General features: G+C 62.4%; 2 protein-coding genes across 5 annotated transcripts in view; one reads left to right on the top strand and one right to left on the bottom strand.

The window, feature by feature from the left end:
* Nucleotides 1–18,389, top strand: part of RSPH14 (radial spoke head 14 homolog) — an 85,670-nt gene that overhangs the window by 28,657 nt on the left and 38,624 nt on the right. The gene's annotated exons all lie outside the window — the stretch shown is intronic.
* Nucleotides 1–18,389, bottom strand: part of GNAZ (G protein subunit alpha z) — a 48,536-nt gene that overhangs the window by 15,759 nt on the left and 14,388 nt on the right. Inside the window, exon 2 of the mRNA XM_045534200.1 lies at nucleotides 8,857–10,085. Coding sequence (XP_045390156.1) covers nucleotides 8,857–9,579 — 723 coding nt within the window. The 5' untranslated portion in view covers nucleotides 9,580–10,085. The remainder of the gene's footprint in view (nucleotides 1–8,856; nucleotides 10,086–18,389) is intronic.

Here is an 18,389-nt window from a genome sequence, read left to right as displayed (position 1 = left end):
CGCGAGCACCCAGTGTGATCCCCAGGGCACAGCAGGAGGTACACGGGCTGAGGAGCGACACAGACTCAGGCCTGAACCCCAGCTCCACCACCACAGGGGGTTCAGGCAGCACCAGGCCATGCTGGGGAGTGGAAGTGGCACCTGGGGCCTCGCCCTGCCTGGTATGACCTTGCCCTGGCTGGTCCCCCCAGCCTCTGCTGCAGGGTACTCGGTGCTCCATGCAGGGAGGGTACTGCGCATGGTACTCTGCTCTCCATGGTCCCCCAAACGGTCCCCTTGGTCCTGCCTCTGCTGGCTGCCCCCCTGCCAGCCCTGACTGCAAGGTCCTAATCTGCAAGGTCCACATCAGACACTACTCTCACCTTCAGCCCGATCCATCCACGCCTGCTCCTGCTGTCTAGGTCCCCCTTCTCTCCTGCAAGTTGGTCTCTGGGACAGCAGGAGGCCCTCCTGGCTTCTCTGGACCTGGACAGCTGCTTCACAGGGCAGCCTCAAGGCCAGCAAGGGGCCAGTATTAGTGGTAGCCGGGGAGCCAGCTGAGGCCCTCCTTGGCCACTCAGAGGCCTCAGGCGCTGCTCGATGCCATGCCCAGCTGTCCATTCCTCAGGGGAGGAAGGGACAGGGCCATCTCTGTCCCTAGACTATGAGCTCATTGGGCCCAGGGCCTGTACATACTAGGTGTGCAAGGACTGCTTCCGGAACGTCACCGAGCTTGTTCTCTCTCAGGTGGAGGACACGGCGTGGCCCCAGCCTAAGCAGGAGTCCCGTGTTAGCCAATGAGAGGGAGCAGAACTCCGGGCTCAGCCTGCTTCTCTGTGCGTGGGATCTCTTCAATCTGCCCAGGGAGAGCGGGAGGGAACAGGACGAGTGTGGAGCCACTCCGGCAAATTCCCTTTCTCCAATGGGATAAACACGTGGTCACAGGGCCTGAGCTGGGAACCACAGAGGAGGACTGAGAAACAAGGACACTGGCTCTTCAAAAAGACATCTACGGTGACTCTAACACACCCGTAACCGACCCTGACCTGCGCAGGCTCTCCCAGCCCGGGCTTGGGAGCCGCTGGCTGTGGGTGCTGGCAAATGTTTAACGACCAGCTTAGAGGTGGGGCTGGGGGAGTAGCACTGACGCGTAGCATCTGCCAGTTTCTGGGGTGTAATTACTCCCACCTGGCTGATTTGAAGCCACGAATATGATGTCGAACAGCTCACAAATGTCCTAAAAATTGAAAAATTGGCTTTCATGAGCCAGTACGGGCCAGCTCCAGCCCCTAGCCCTGGGCCTCAGCACCCTCCCCTGCAGGGGAGGCCAGTGCTACCCGGCCCAGAGTGCAGAGAACTCACTTACTCTCTCCGCTCCCGGCTCATCGGCACTAGGGCAAGGGACTGACCCCAACCTGCCTATAAGGGAGGACCCCCACCAGAGCCGAGGCTGGCTGACCTCCTGTCGTGGTGGGGTCGCTAGATCCAACAAAGATCTGAGGAACACCATGGACATCCCAGCAGACTCTGCCAAGGCATCTGACAACGTCGTCATGGTGGAAAAGACAGAGCAATGGGGCTGGTGTCCTGGCTGCTGCTCAGCTGTGCTCAGTGACAGCCTGTGCTCAGGGGGCGGCCTCTAGTGACACAGCAGGAGGTGACCACCATGGAGCGATGGCTCGTGCACTGAATGACAGAGCCAGGTCCTACAAGGATGAGATGGGTGCTAAATGCAAAGCCCACACAGCAGGAGCTGGCGTAGGACAGAGCGCAGCCTGAGCCCAGGGGCCCTGCCTCCACCTGCCTTGCGGCTCACGCGTGACCAAGGACCTACTACCCACGGCTAGGAGCCACGGCATAAAGGAGGCTAAGAAATGGCCCTGCTCTCAGAAGCTCCTAGAATGACAGAGAAGGAGGGACGCAAGAAGCTGCTGTTGACAGAGGCCTCCATGGCTGTGTCTCCCAGGGAGGAGAGGGAGGGAGGTCCCAACCCAAGGACCTGAGGTGCCAGCAAAGGCTTCAAATAGGTGCCAGGAAGCTGCCTCTTCCATCCCTCCCTGCCCCTCCCTCTGCCAATCCCGGGCTGGAGCCGGCACCCCGCAGGGACTCATGGGAAGCCCTGGGTGAGAAGACACCCATCATTCGCTGAGTGGGGACCACAGGCTGAGTGGCCCAAGGCCCCCGAGGTGAGCAGCAGATGGCCACAGCCCCAGTTAAGACTGAGATGAGTGCTGGGCAATGGAGCCAGGGACCCAGGGACCGTGGACAGGGAGCCTGCACTGAAGGCAGGGAGGGGCCGTTCCCAAGGGCTGGTGGCACCTCCAGGCCAATGGTGGTCCAGCTATGGGTGCCTGTCAGGAAGAACAACAAGCTTGTGGGGATGCCAGCTGGGGAGATCGGGTTGTGCAGTTGGCTGAGTCCTGCTCGCAGCTCTGTGCCTGTCCTGGGAACCGCCACGACGGCCCTGCCATGGCCCGGCCCTCTCTGCCTCCTGCTCCTGTGGGCCTCAGAGCTGGCTGCCTTGGGGGCCATACAGTTCCAGGGAACCAGGGCCCCTCTGCTGGCCCGGCCCTGCCTCTGGCTCTGGTCAGGAGGTCTCTGCTGCTCCAGGGTCATGACGACGTGCAGGTGTCACAAACTGCATGTGTCCTTGGCACATGGTGGGATCAGGAAGAACTGCTTGGGAGACTGGCATGTGGTGAGGGAAGGGTGGCAGGCTCCTGGCAGGTGGGTAGCAGGCCTCTCTGGCACGATTCTCGGCATCGGACACTATCCTGGAGCCATGCCCTTATCCGGGTCAGGAGCAGGAGGCAGTGGGGATGCGTTCTGCCGGGGATCCCGCAGTCCTACCACCGCCTGGGCTAGGGGGGTGGGGGACGGGGCGGTGCCACTCACCCGAAGGGATGCTGGCCACATAGCAGCCCCCAGAGTGGAACCCAGTCTAGCCCCCCAGCCCTCCCTAGAGCAGCCCTGCACCCACGGGATGTGGGGCTACTAGGGTGGGGAGGGGACCGCTAGAATCCCCGGGGGCCAGGGCCGGAGACTCAGCCCTGCGAGGAACTTCTCTGAGCCTGTGTCCTCATTTGCAAAGCTGGCTGGCTGAGGGCACTAAAGGGCACGCAAAGCACCTTCCGAATGTGAGCCCTGGTGTGCCGGGGAGGGTGCCGTCTGCAGCTGGCTGTTTCCCATTTGTAATTCCTTTTGGACAAACACAACCGGCTGTTATTAACAGGTGAAAGCTTACCTTAACTGCAGACACCTTGTGTTACCCTTAACCTGCTATTTTATGACACAACTGTTTAAACTCGATTTTTTTTTTTAAAGAAACAGCATCTCACTTTGTCACTCAGGCTGCAGTGCAGTGGCGTTGTCATAGCTCACTGCAACCTCAAACTCTTGGGCTCAAGTGATTCTCCTGCCTCAGCTTCCTGAGTAGCTGGGACTACAGGCTCATGCCATTATGCCCGGCTAATTTTTAAATTTTTTGTAGAGACACGGTCTCACTATGTTGCCCAGGCTGGTCTCCAACAATTCTCCTGCCTTGGCCCCCCAAAGTGCTGGGAACCACCATGCCTGACCTAAACTCCATTTTTAAAGCACTAAAACAAGCTCCCTTTTTGGGCTAAATGACAAAGCACAGTGCGAGGGTGGCAGGTACACGCTGTGTTTGCAGGAGAGCCTCAGGCAGTCCGCTCCTCAGGGCACACTGCACATACCTCTGTTAGCGGCTGGCACCCATGGGGTCTCCCCCGGCAGGTCTGAGTGACCCAGCAGCTCTGCACCCAGAAGCCAGGGCCCTGGAACTCCAGCTCTTCCCGAGCCTCCCACCTCCCACCCACTCCAAGGAGTCCATTGAGCACCCACCGTGTGCCAGGCCCTCTGCCCACAGCGCAGGCCACGCAGGCGGGTATGGGCCTGCCCTCACGGTGTGCTGGGTCTGCTAGCCTGCCGAGGGGAGGGGAGGGGCTCCTCGCGGAGCCAAAGGCCCCTGGACAAGAGGCCACTGGCCAGGGCTGGGCAGAGGCCACCTGCCTGGAGTCTGGCTGCTGAAACACCAGCACCTGCAGAACTTGCCCTCTGCCTAAAGGGATGTCTTTGTGTCCCATCCGTCCCCCTGGAGACCCTCCCTGACACATGTTGACTAACTGTCTCTTGGATAAATGGCAGGGACTCCAGGTCTCCCACGGTGAGCCTTGTGGCAGCCCAGCCTGCCTGTGGGGCCCAAGTGGCCACTGAGGTTCCTAGATAAAAGCAGAATGGGGACACTCCTCACACCAGCTGCCTGCCAACTCTGGGAAGAGGGGGCAGGTGTCGTTGGCAGCACAAGGGTTTACAGAAATGAAGTGTGGCTGTGCTGGTGTGACTGTCTCCCTGTCCCTGGCTCCTTGCACCACCAGGAGAGTCGGGCTCACGCTCACGCCTGGCTCCCAGCTTGGGCCTTGTGCTGCACAGCGGGTACACAGCAGGCACACCGCGGCCCGCCACAGGGCTGGGAATGCTGACAGCTCCCTGTGGGCTTCCACATGAGAACATTCGACACTTTACAGCCAGCCCTTCCAACCTGGGCCTCCTGAAGAGTCCCTCACTGTCCCGCAGACGATCTGCAGGGCAGGGGCTGGGCAGGTGCCTGCCTCCCCACACTGCCCCAAGGCTCCCTGCAAAGGTGCTTGGGGTCCCCCGATGCCCGAGGTGCCTCCAATGGGGGGAATGAGGACCCGTGTCCCGCCGGTCACAGCCATCTGAGTTTATCCCTCCATGTGGGCCAGTGGGTGCTGGCTTCTCCTCTCCCGTTCCACAGTCCTCCTGGGGCCACAGAGTGACCGTCTCTGTCAGCCGACCCTTGTGTGAATGCAAAGAGGAGGGACACAGCCCCTGCCAGGTGAGGGTGCACAGCCTCTCGGGCTGTCCTCGTGCAGGGGACTCGGTGGGGGTGGGCAGCCAGCCAGTGCCGTCTCTATGCCTGAGCCTCGGTGTCGCCACCTTCACAGAGATAACGGGCAGCGCGCCACCCCACGCGATCAGTCGGGGGACGGGTGCCCAAGAAAAGTCCCCGTACATGACTGGGCCATGTTCAGGCCTCCCAGGCTGTCTGGGGGAGCCCCCCGGGGGGGTGGGCTTTAGAGCACTGGGGTGCCTGCCAGGACTGCAGGGTAGGGCCCTGGTCAGGCTGAGGATCCTTCTGGACTAGGCTGGGAAATGCAGCCAAGGGTGGGCGTGGCTCCTCCCCTGGAAGCCCCAGGATCCGCTTCCCCTCCCCGGTGCTGCCCTGTGCTCGCTGCAGCCCTCACGCCCGGAGCCCAGAAATGCTGACGCTCTCCTTGGCAACGCGCTGACGCAGAAGCCAGCGGGTGGGCCGGGGGGCTGTGGCTCCCTCGCCAGGAGTGGGGGCAGGGAGGCACTGCCAGCCTCCATCAGGGAATACGAGGCCTTGGGAGCACAGAAAGGGAGGAGGGCTCTGGAGGAGTCACATCCAGAGCCTTGGTGCTGGCCCCAAGGTTCCTTCGGCTTTTGCAAAAACCAGCATGGCCTGTTCTTGGCTGATTTACCTGTGACAGGGCCCAGGGAGGACAGTTCAGGGCATTCCAGAAGGAGAAAGCACAGGGTGGCAGCTCTGTGCTGGCCCTGGCCGGGCTGCAGGGAGGGCTGGGCACGGAAGAGGTGGGCTGTCCTCACTGCTGGCACCACTCCGGGGGCCAGCGCAGCCGGTGGGAGGGATCAGAATCACGGGAGGGTATTGTCTTTCCTCGTAGCCTGTTTGTTTTCCATCGTCAGATATTACTAGTAGAGCATGAAAGGTCAGAACCATTTGGAATCCAGTGAATTTCCAGCCTCACTTGGGTTTCTCATCAAGAATTTCCTTTTGTGGTGAACAATCACTTCCCCAGGCCTGCAGAGACCAGGGTGATGGTGGTGGGGGTGCCCGCCTGGCTGCCAGCCCTTCCCTTTGGATAATGCCCTGAGTGCCCAGAGCCTCACAGAGATCCCCACAGCCAGGCCAGCGGCTGCTGTCCCTGCCCAGGGCTGTCCACTGTGGCTCCCCACAGGGACAAGCCAGGAGAGGGAAGCCCCAAGATGCAAAGCCCACAGGCACCCAGCCCATCGGGGCACAACGCTAGAGACAGGGAAGGCCTCCTTGGGAGGTGTCGTTTGGAATGAGACCTGAAGGACGGGGCAGGGGACAGGATGGTCACAAGCTGAAGGCAGGACAGAGCAGCACTATGGGAGCGAAGCAAGCTGACCACGGCTGAAGCAGAGAGAGGACAGAGGCAGCAAGGTGGTGGGCACTGGCCAGACAGAGCCTGAAAGGCTACTAGGAGGACACTTGAGCCATCTCCTCGTTGACAGGTTCAGAGAGCAAAGGTGACAGCCAAAACCCTACATGATACATGGGGCCAACCAGGGGCCCAGGCGTCCTGCCTCCTGGTCTCGGCACATCTGTGGGCACAGCCTGCCAAAGGGCTGGGGAGCCAGGCCCGGCACTGAGGGAATTCGCCACGCCTGCCCCGGAGTTGACAGATGAGGCAGCCACCAGATCCGAACCGGGAAGGCTTCAGGGCTCAGCAGCAGAAATGGGCAGAAGCCCAGAGCGCTGACTGCCCGAGCTCACGTGACTGGCAGCTGCAGAGTGGCCAGCAGACCTGCATGGCCTGTCCCTGGAGCCCGGCCTGGGCACCTCGCTTTGTCTCGAAGCCTAGTCAGCCCCAAGCCCCTCTGCTCACAGCGCTGCCTCCCCAAGGGAGCCTGACCTCACTTGTCTGCTGGGACATCCCCTCCACCCAGAACCACACACGGTGCTGAAGTGGGGCAGACGGAGGGTAAGAGGGGCCAGAACCCTGGAGACCACTCGCAGACACAGTGCTGGGAGCAGGTGGACCGCAGCTGGCTGCAGGCGTGCCCCACCTCCAGGGGACGCAGCGTCTGCATGCAGCCATCCCCCGTCCCTCCTGCCAGCCACACCATCAACACCTGCGTACAGTTCCGGGGAGGCCCCCATGCATTTAGGGGACGGGGGCGAGCCCTGCCTCCAAGGCCGCCTGATGGAGGTCACAGATCCTCTCTGCCCAGAACATGCAGGCTCCTAGCATTGGGGCCACAGCCTGGAGCTGTCCAGGCCCAAAGTTAGAACCCTCGGCTGAAGCCAAGGAATGAAGCCTGCCTTAGGACCGGGTGCAGGAAGGAGTGACCCCAGATGCCAGTGCTCCACGGCGTGGCTGGGCCCTCATCTCCCAGCGCGGTGGAAGCTCCATGTTCACAGAGTCACCTATGAGCAGCCTTGCCCTCCCCTGAGCCCCTGGGTACCCACAGCACCACTCCCTGCTCCTCAGGGGGACTCTGTTTGTCCCCACTTTCTCCACCCCCAGGGTCAAAGGTCTCTCTCTTTAGGGCAGATCTCTGCTGGCCTGGCACAAACTCCTGCTGCACAGGACAGCCTCTCCCTCGTCCACCACAGCCTCCACCGCCACCGCTCCTGGCCCTTGCCACCCTGCATGCGCTAGGCCTGCACGTGCTGCCCACCCTCTCTAGCAACTCCCCTGTCAAAGCCCCACCAGCTTGGCACTGGGCCAGGTCTCCCTCAGGCTGTGCCCACTCACCTCGTGCCCAAGTCCTCGTCCCCACACAGTGGTCCTCAGCCTGGGCCAAGGGCTCAGAGGAATCCCGACACCTACCCTAGGGCACCCTCTTACTGAGCTCCCAACACTGGGACCCCAAGCCCAGATCCTGCACCCTTGGGATTACGCATTCCAAACAGTTCTTAACCCCATCACCACCACACTCTTGGGATCAAGATGGGGCCGCAGGGTGGCTGCCGTTCCCAGAACCTACACACTGGCAGGAGCTTCATGGATTTGCCGAGCTGCCACACAGACCAACACGGATGCCTGGCCAGGCCTCGTCCTCTCTCGCCCTGTGGCCTCCACACCCTGTGTGCTTCAGGCACGGGATGCTGTCTGTCCACTGCACTGAGGTGGAGGCGACCTGGGACATGCCCTGGGCCCCAGGGGCCCACAAGCGCCAGGAGAGCAGCGCTCCCTGCGACCAGGGGAAGCAGCCACAGCTGACGCTCATCCCTGCCTGCTGAGCTGGGCCTCCTCTGTGGAGCCCAGGGGTGCTGTGGTCACTTGGAGGGTGTTGGAGCTGCACGGTCACCTAGGTTGGAGGAGGGCCCCAGGCCAGGGAAGTCATGAAGTCTCAGAGGGAACCTGGGAGGGCCCAGCACGGCCCTGCCCGCCAGGAGCCCCTCTATCCTAGCAGTAGGCATGACCCGAGGTCTCTTGGTGTCTGTGACCACCTACACACTCCACACTCTGCTCTCTGTGCACAGCTTGAGGATGGGCCCACCCACCTTGCTGGAGCCACCTTGGGACATCTCCAGCCAGAACCACACACGGTGCTGACATGTTCAGAGGCCAAAGATCTCCATGAAACATGGGACCAAACCTCCCAGGTCCTGGCACACCTGTAGGCACAGCCTGCCAAAGGATGGGCCGGGGAGCCAGGCCCAGCGCCGACGGAATTCACCATGCCTGCCCCAGAGTTGACAGATGAAGCAGCCCCTAGATCCAGGCCAGGAAGGCGTCAGAGCGCAGCAGCAGAAATGGGCAGAAGCCCAGAGCGCCGACTGCCCAAGCTCATGTGACTGGCCACAGCAGGATGGCCAGCAGACCCACATGGACCATCCCCGGGGCCCGCACCTCACTTTGCCTTGAAGCCTGGTCAGCCCCAAGCCATCTGCCCACAGCGATGCCTCCTCCAGGGAGCCCGAGCTCACTCGTCGTCACACAGCAGGGCCAGCCTCTCCTCACCCCCACAAGTTCACCTGCTTCCAGGAGCCCACAACAGCAGGAACAGGCAGAGGAAAACCCGGGCCCCACTCACCGTCTGGTTATCCTCGTAGAGCTTCAGGTCGTAGCCGCTGAGCTCCACACAGAAGATGATGGCTGTGACGCCCTCGAAGCAGTGGATCCACTTTTTGCGCTCCGACCTCTGCCCACCCACGTCCACCATCTTGAAGGTGAGCTCCTTGAAGGTGAACTTGTTCTCCACGATGCCCGTGGTCATGTCCCGGGAGCGCAGGATGTCCTCGACGGTGGGGATGTAGTCGGGCGCGGCGATGCGCTCCAGGTCGTTCAGGTAGTAGGCCGCGTTGTCCTCCAGGTGGTACTCGCTGGAGCGGCCGAAGCAGGCCTGGGCCCCGGCGTCGGCCCACAGCCGCCGCATGACGCCCAGCAGCTCGGGTGTGATCTCGCCCTTGCTCTCGGCAGGGCCCGTCAGCGCGAAGAGCTGCACGGCGTCGTAGGCGCGGTCGGGGTTGTGGAAGTCGATCCTGAGGGCGGCCAGGGCCCGGATGATGCGTGTCAGCGAGTCGATGGCGTTGTAGATGATGAGGGGCTTGTACTCCTTGCAGGCCTCCAGGTTGAAGCCGCCGCTGTGGATGATCTTCATCTGCTTGACGATGGTGCTCTTGCCCGAGTTGCTGGTGCCCAGCAGGAGCAGCTTGATCTCGCGGCGCTGCCGCTGGCTCTCCGAGCGCAGGTGGCGGTCGATTCTCCGGGACCGCCGCGCTGCCTCTTTCTCCTCTGAGCTTTGCCGACATCCCATGGTCTGGCAGCGGCGGGCCCAGACGCAGAGCACGGGACGGGGGCCTCTTCCTCTTGCCTGCTCCGCCTGGCCTCCGGATGGGACGGCCGCAGTGAGGGGACACTGAAGTGTGGCTGGTGCACCCGGCAGATGAGAGCCCAGCTGCCCTGGAAGCGCTCAGTGCTGGCAGCGGGGCGAGGCCGAGCCACACCGCAGCCCGTGCCCCAGCGCCTCTGCTCCGGCCGGCATGGTGCTCCGGCAGCGGGCGGTGGCCGCCCCTCCCCTCTAGTGACACTCCACCTCCCTTGTCGGCAGCGTGGCCTGATTCGCTGTAGTCATTCCCTGTCCTCAGCCGACGGTGGGAAGCCGTCCGCTTGTGTCTGCCTAGGCTGTTGCCGTCTGGTCGCTGGTTGCTGTGGCGATGCTGCTAAGCGCGGCTGGAGGGCCGGTCCCCCGTGCCGCGTGTGCTCCCTGCGGCCCCCCTGCCTCCGGCTGCTCCGGCTCGCGCAGCACATCCAGCCCTTTACCTGCCAAACAGAGAACAGTGTGAGCCTCCTGCCCGCAGCCCCGCCTCAGGCCGGGTGGGGAAAGCAGAGCAGCCACAGCCAGCCTCGGAAAACGGAAAAGCCGGAATGAGCCCTCAGATCCCCTCTCCACGGGGCGCTACAGGGGCAGTGTCCAAACTGCAGCGTGACGAGCACACCTGCTGCCGCCTGGCCGGTCCGCCTGCAGCCAGGTGCATGGGAGAGGAGAGCACTGAGGCCTCCACCCGCCCGGCCCCTCGTAGCATGGAATAGCCTCCACCGCCCCTCCCTGCCCACTGGCTCCCCCAGCCTTGGTCTCCGCGTCTGGCTAGGATTCAGTGAGGTGACCCCACTGTGGCACCCCCTGGGACCCTCTTCTTGGAGGGTGCTGATAGAGCTCACCCTGTTTTAAGCAGGGTCTGACCTTGGCCCTGCCCAAAGGAGGCCCAGAATAACGAGGTGCCTCCCCCACTTGCCACGACTGCAAGAGCGGGGGCCCCGAGTCTCTCACAGGGCAGGACGTGCACCAGGAGGGAGGCCTGGCCCTGCCTTCCTCGAGGCCCCGGGGCGAGCAGACGGGCAGGGGCCAGAGCATGGTGGAGGCTGGGCTGCGGCAGTGCCACGGGGAGCTGTGGCGAGGCAGGCGGCCGCAGCTGGGGAGCAGGGGCCCGCAGGGCCTGGCTGGCACAGAGCACTGTGGTGACGTCCACCTGGGAAGGCAGGAGAGGGACAAGGTGGAGCGGCTCCTAAGGGCAGCAGCCATCAAGGAGTCTAGGGCGAGGCAGGGTGGGCCAGAGGCCTCCCCAGCTCCAGGCCGAATCTTCCACCGACCGACCCGCCTGGTCATCGGGAGGAACAGCTGTGCGCACCCAAGGCAGGGCCCAGCACCCACGCTCCCTGACCACCTCTGCCCACACCCCAGGACGCCCCTGTGACCTTCTTGTGGCTGGGCAGACCCTCGCACCAGGGCAACCCCAAAGCTCAGGCTTCTGCCCCTGACTGAGCCAAGGTGGCAGCTGCCCCCACCCTACTCACAGGCACATCTCCTCTGTTCCTTCCCCCAACCTCTGTCCCCGCCTGGCAGCTCCCACAGCCTCCCCATCCTGCCACGGCCAGTGTTCACCCCGATGCCCCCATCACCTCCATGGCAGGCCCTGGGGTGGGAAGGCCCAAGGCAGACAGACCCTGAAGGGCCCAGGCCTCCCGTTTCCACTCCTGGGCGTGACCAGCATCTGCAACTCAACCTGCCAAACCAGCCTCTGTTCCAGTGTCCCCATCCTGCCAGCTGTCATCCATGCCCCTCGCTGCCCCTTACCCCGCACAGGCCTTGACCACAGAGCCCAGCGATCCCGTCCTCCCCCAGCAACCGTGGCCTCCTACATCCACCCTGCTCTCCGCACCCACCAGCCTCTGAGCTGAGGACTTCACGAGCATCTCTGACGCTGCCTCTCTCCCTTGGTCAAACCCCGATGTCCCCTGCAGCTCTCAGGGTGGTCAGTCCCACCCCTCCACATCACTGCCTGTCTCACAGCCTGTCCCTCACCAGCCCATGAGGAGTAAAGCGTCCAGCACGGGTTTTGTACTCGGCAAGTGCCAGCCTGTGGCAGTCACTGCCCCACTGTCCTCGTCACTGTGTCACCTCAGTCCCTCTGCTGGCCTCCACAGCAGCCCTCAGCCACTGTGTGACCTTGTCCACCCCGACCAGAGTGCCAGCGGAGGAGGGCTGGGCCCGCTGGGAGCAGAGCAGTTCCTGGCACACAGCAGGTGCTCAGTAAGCACTGGTGGCAGAAGGGACCAGACTGAGAGAGGCTGAGGAACTTCCCACTTCTCTGCAGTCCCACCCGCCGGCAGCCACGGATGTGAGGTGCACCAGGGAACGCCCCAGAAACGTGTCTGCTGAGAGCACAGCAACGAAACGGTCATTCAGCCCGATCCCAGCAAAGCCGAAAATTAAGTCTGAGAGCAAAAGCCTCGAGGTGACCCCCAGCCCTGGCAGAGTGGGGACTCACAGAGCACCTGCTCAGGCCGATACGTAGGTCATATGTGTAGCATGTGCACATGCACGCGCACACACATGTCCTTTGTAAGCAGAGGTCTGGCAAGTCATTCTCCAAACAGCAATGAGTTCCGGGTTGTGAAATCACAGGAATTTTTTGCTTCTTTGCATTTTACCATATTTCCTATGCATCTTTCAATGAACTTTTGTCAGAATAAGGGTTTGTAAACAAACATCGTGGCGTTAACAAGGCCCTGCCTCTCCTCGCACCTGGGACAGCACGTGGAGGGCAGGCCCTGTGGCTGCTTCCGAGTCCCTGCTGGTGACCCCACCATCCCCCGGGTGTGGAAAGGCACCCAAGGCCTCGCTGCACCGCGTGGGGCAGCTTCCTCCAGCCCAGCAGTTGCCGGCGTGCCCAGGCTGGGGCCAGCCAGGGCCATCGTGCCAGCAGGAGGCCAGCACCCTCCCATCAGAGGCAGCGCCCAACCCACGGTGTCCCCCACGGCCATCACCGTTTCTCTGAAGTTAATGTTTTAAACCTGAGGCATAGCCAGGCCCCAAACGACTGATTCTCCTTCAGCTGGTCAGCGTCACGGTCAAAGATCACCCACAACAGGCTCCTCCTCAATGAGCTTCCCAAGCTGTTTGCTGCCACCTGAGAAAAGCAGGCTCCCCGCTGTCTTGGGGACACCTGCAGTGACCCCACTCTTGGGACAAGGTCTGCTCCAGGCAGGTGACAAGGGAACCCCAGACATGAGAGCCTGTGATGGCCTCGGGGTCATGGGGTGACCCTGCCTTGGATCAGAGCTGCACCTGAGCAGATCGAGATGTTGCGACTTCTCACGGTACAGCGCGTGATGGCCCCTGTGATCCCTCTCGGTGCCACCCCCACCCCCTACAGCCTGGGCCTAGGGGAGCTCGCCAGGCCAGTGCTGTGCTCTGCAGGGCTCACTGTCACCCTGGCCTCTCCAGGGGCTGCTCCACGTCTGTGGCGCCCCTTGCCTGGCCTGCTCTTCACAGGTCAGCTCACACGTGGCTGCCTCCCCCGCCAGCTGGGTGCCCTCTCCCCTCTCCTGCTGCCTGCACTCTCCCTCTTCTGGTCTCTCCTATCAGGCTGGGATTTCCTTAAAAGCAGGAAGGCCAAGTGGTGCAAGAGAAAGAGGCAGGCCTGTGCCAGATCCCGGCTTCACCCCAACAGAGGGCACTCTGGGCTGGCTTCCACCTGTGAGCGGGCCGAGTCCACGAGGGCAGGGCACCTGCACAGGGCCTGGCGCCAGGTGCCACACCCCTCCCCCCCACTGCCCCCGCCCCGGGACGAGCCCTGCCCTGGTGGCCTCCAGCCTGGCACTGTGTCTGGAGGAGGGTGAACCACACCCACCCAGCCTTTGGTCATGAGCTGCTCTGTCCCAGGATGTGTGATTTGTGCTTTGGGAAGTATGTGCTCCACGAGCCCAAGGCTGCAGGGCTGGGCAGGCAGCCTGGGACTTGAACTGCCACTGTCTGGAAGTCCCAACCCAAGGGCTGGCCATGTAGTCTTTGATCAGCGTGCTCTGGCAACCAGACGGCCATGTGGGAGGACAGAGGAAACCCGGGCCAGGGAGCGAGCATGGGGCAGGGCGGTGCACAGAGGCAGGGAAGCCTGTGAGCAGGTGCCAGCCTCGCTCCAAAAGGGACCTCAGGACAGTCCCCACAATGCTCCTGCCAGGCCTCTCTCTGAGTCTAAGTAGGCTTTACTGGACATCAAAGGACTCCTCAAGTCCTGGGATGCCTCAAGCCCAGAGGCAAAGTCCAAGAGCTGGATGACCACATTGTTTCCCAGCTCAGAAACCACGGTCCCCAGGGCCTGACCCACGACTCCCCATTACAGACAGTGTGCTGGGCACGGCTGGAAATCTGAGGGATGGGTGAGGGAAAGAGTGTACCAGGTACAGGAACATGTGCAAAGGCCCTGTGGTGTATGTGTGAGGGTGCGTTAGGGACAGGAGACACAAACTGCAGTGTTACCAGGGAAGTGCAGGAAGGTCAGAGTGGCTGGACACAGAGAGAGGAGGAGAGGGGCCTCCAGTGAGAGGAAGGGGCAGGGCAAACCAGAAGCCCCCCCTGGGGCCTTGGTCTTGACTGAAGATAAACAAGAAGCCACTGAGAAGTTCACACACTGCGACAGTAGGTGGTTGTCTCTGTGCAGGTCCGTATACAGGTGTGTGTGTGTGTGCACACAGGTCGCTGTGCATGTCTTCCAGAGTATGTAAGTGCACATACATGTCTCTGTGTGGTTGTGTGTGTGCACATCTGTTCACGTGCATACACAGCTCCATGTACATGTCTGGGAGCAGGTCCATGCCTGTGTGTGCGTGTGGTTGTGTGTGACTGTAGACCCGCCTGTATGTGTCCGTGGGCAGCTGCGCGTGTACTGGTGCATGCGAGCGTCTGTGTGTGGTTGCAGAGGTGCCCATGGAGAGGAGGGATTGGCTGTGGTGTGCAGCCCGGCTACGGCGCCCGGGGCTGAGGGCAGCTGAGTCAGGGGCTCTTCGGTACCCCACACCTACCTACTGAACTGTGACTTTGAGCCGTGGCCTGGGAGGGGCCTGCTGAATGAGGCAGAGACCTAGTCCCCGCGCTTGCTCAGGCGGGAGGGCAGGAGGCGGCCCAGACAGTAAATAAACAGCGAGTGACAGAAGGTGCCTGTTCTGTGGTGGAAATGGAGCTCCTGTCAGGCTGCAAGTCTACATGGGTGGGCAGGGCCAGCCTCCTGATCCGTGGAGACGAGTGTGGACAGGTGGTGACAGAGCAGGTGGGCCAGTGCAAAGGTCCTGAGGTGGGAGCACGCCTGGCCCATCTGGGGGACGGGAAGGAGGCCGTGTGGCTGGTGCTGAGAGTTAGGGTAGGTGGTCACTGAAAGGGCAAGTTTGGAGCCAGCCAGCGTTTGGGCCGGCAGTGCTATGACCTGCCCTAAGTGTCACCAGCATCCGCATCTGGCTGCCGGGCTGAGGCCAGGCCAGGGGAGGCTCCTGTATGCAGACATCCAAGGGAGAGGGGGCAACTCAGGCGAGGGCTCGGGGGAGGCAGACAGAGCGGTGGCTCTGAGGGACGCGTGGGCTGTAATGGACAGGGCCTGGTGCTGGAGTGGCGTCTGGTGGGAGCAGGGAGGTGTTCAGGGCACCCCCGGGCCTGGCCAGCAGGCTGGGGGCAGGGGCTGCTCGGAGAGCGGAGGCATGGGAAGAGCTGTCTGCTGTCCCTGTAGTACAGGGCCCTGCTGTGCCCATGGCAGGGCTCAATACAGGTGTGTGGACTACATTGGGGAGCACCTGCCAGCCCCCTGCCCCCACCCCTCCCCTCCTGCATGTAGTGCTTGAGGCACACGGCACATGACGAATTCACCAGGAGGTTGCTTATGACTTGCTGCAGCCCAGGGCCAGGGGCCCTCAGGCTGGGCTCAGGCCAGAGTATGCAGCCACCTGCCTCCTCCCAGCAGCCTCGGGAAACAGCTCCTCTTGACGAGCTCCATCCCGGCCTCTAACGGGCCTCCCTGACTCACCTCCCCACCCGCCGCCGGCAGGCCTCGCCTACCCTAGTTCCACACTGCCCAATCCCTCAGAAGGTGACAGTCCAGGGCAGGGGGACACGGTCATGGAGGGACTGTATGGCCACCTCTCTCAGGGCTTTTGCATCCTGGACACCCTCCACACTGGGAGCCACTACCTTGGCCAGGTGCAATCCCTGGAGGCTGAGCCCACGTGGAACACAGAGCTTGGGTGACCCAGTGCCCATGCCTGTGCTGGCCTGAGCTCTCCGGGCCCTCCCCTGCCTTGGTGCCTCCCACCCTTTTCCCAAAAAGCCTCACCCAGGGCTTCCTCCACAACAACCAGCACAGAGTCAGCACCCTCTGCCTGACCCCGGCAGGGGACAGCCCACAGCCAAGGTCACCGAAGGTGTCACTGCCCAAACCGGGCTAAGCCAGGGGAACTCTGGGATGGGAAGATTTATCAGCTTATGGGCCGAGCTCCCTCAACACTGTGCCCTCCCTCCCCGGAGACAGCAGCCCAGCCCCTCACTCCCAGACCCCTAGCTGCCTGCCTCCCCCTCCCACCTCACAGGAAGGCCTGCCCCATGCTGAGCCAGGGCCACCAGAAAGGGTGAGGGTTCAACATGCGGACTCTGGGCTCGACCGGGCTTGATGAGGTGACAGACGGTACCCAGACTGTGGATGGGTGGAGAGGCAGAGTCATGTCTCGGGTCCGAGCAGAGGCCATACAGATGGCCAACCCTGCTGGGGACAGAGGTAGGACCCCAAGAGATGGCAGGCAGCCCAGGCCATGGGGCCAGCAAGGCAGAGCAAGGCTGTGCCCCCAGCGCACCTTCAGGCTCCCAGGGCTCCCCAGTTATGACACACCCTGAACCCTTGAGGCTCCTGGCCATCCCTCACCCCAGCCTTAGGCCCTGGAGCTGCAGTGTGGCGGTCAGCAGGGTCTGCTGTCCCAGGCCTGGGGATGGCAGCAGGAGTCACAGCCCATTTCGGACCATCCATCAGGCCTGCTCCACCCCGCCAGCAACCCCAGGCTGCCCCTTACCCTGCCCCAGAGTCCCCGGCGGAGGCTGAGCCGCCTAGTGTGCCCCGAGCAGGGCTATGACTCAGCACTGCCCACCCCCAGGTTGCTCAGGCGCCTTCTGCCCTGGCAGCAGTGGCCCTTGCACCTGCCAGCTCCACCCTGGCACCCAGCGGCTGCTCTGTGGTGACCTGGGGAGGGGGAGGAGCAGGTGGGCCAGTGGCAGACCCTCATGCTCACTGTGCCCGTGACCACAGGCCCTTCCTCACACGAGGACACCCGGCAGGGCAGGGAAGTCTCAGCCCCACAGCCAGCCTGTCTCAGGAACTGCGTTTGGGGTGCACTGAGCCCACACCTGGGGCACGTGGGTGGTTCACACTTGACGCTGGGCTGGCTGGGGCGCCCGACTTGCGGGTCGGGAGGTGGGAGCTTGCGGCCCGTGCTCCGCCACAGCATTTCTATCTTCTTTTAAAGATGGGGTCCCGTCCCCCGCCCTCTGGAACCGCCGTCCCCCTGTCAGCTCCCACCGTGGCTCTATTTTAGAAACTGAAGGTCCGGAAAAGCCTGTGCCTGTGGCCACCGCCGATTATCAGCCTGCCTCCTTCTTACTAAGGAAACGTCTCCGCTGCCCTTCTACGCCTGGCTGGCTGGAACCGAGTTTGCTTTCAGCCGACATCCTGCCTGCTCCTCTCCTGCCCAAGCGTCCGTCCCTCATTAGGTTTTCCCAGAGCCTGGCCTGGGCCCTCGGGGCCAACCTGGCAGCAGCTCCTCTGTGGTCTCCAAGGAGCCAGGTGTCCTTTGTGCTGCCTGGTTTTCTGTTCTGACTAAATTCCCCACTCTGTCACACCCAACCTCCACCCCGTGTGAAGTGCTCCGCAGATGCTGCAGCCCGATGACTGTGCATCTCTCCCTCTCTACGGTGGTCCCATCCCGCACATGTTGCCCTCATGGTCTGGTCACCGTCCAGGGCCCCCTAGACTCTCCATGGAGCCATTTCCAGTGTGTCCATGGAAGATGGGAGGCAGCTGTGGGCTGGGCCCCAGGGAGTGGCTGTCCCGGGGAGCTGGGCATGGTGGAGTTGGGCAGAGGGCTTTGGATCCGGCTGGGCCTGGGCGGGGGCTCCTCCTCGGAGGAGGGGAGGGACCACAGGAGACCTGGGCCCAGAGGCCTGTGGCTGGAGACAGCGGGGGATGCTGCACCTGCACCCCACACGTCACCTCCTAAGAGAAGGCCGGGAGGGGCCACGGCTCTATGGATGTAGAAACCAAGGTGCAAAGATGGGAGGAAACTTTCTTGGGGCCGGCTGCCGGGAGTCTGCATGGCTCAGCTCCCACGACACCCTCTGACCCGAGCACCCCCGGACCTGGCCACATCTGGGTATCGCCTGCTGTTATTTACTTGTTTTTCCTTAAATTGATTCGCCTTAACTTAAATAGAAGTACTTTAAAAACAACTTCACATCCTACTTTAAATGGAAAGCCAGAGTCACTCACCATAGACAGAAATAATCTAAAATCTGAAACAGTGTAAAGGCACTGCTCTTGTTGCTGGCCAGAGACCGGTGTCCGCGGAGGGGCCAGGCAAGGCTGCTTGCTGTTGGTTACACAGCGGGGATTAGCGCCTGCTAGACAGTGTGAGAGCCATGCTGGCATCAAACTGGGATTTTCTCCTTGAAGGAAAAGGATTGAGAGAGAAATAAAAAAGGATTACTTTCCTCACGGGAAGGGTTAGTGCTGCTCACAGCTGTGGCCTCAGGCCACCTGGTAT

The sequence above is a fragment of the Lemur catta genome, chromosome 21, assembly GCF_020740605.2.
Source record: "Lemur catta isolate mLemCat1 chromosome 21, mLemCat1.pri, whole genome shotgun sequence".
In the NCBI taxonomy this organism is placed as follows: Eukaryota; Metazoa; Chordata; class Mammalia; order Primates; family Lemuridae; genus Lemur; species Lemur catta.
This window is presented reverse-complemented; position numbering and strand designations above follow the sequence as displayed.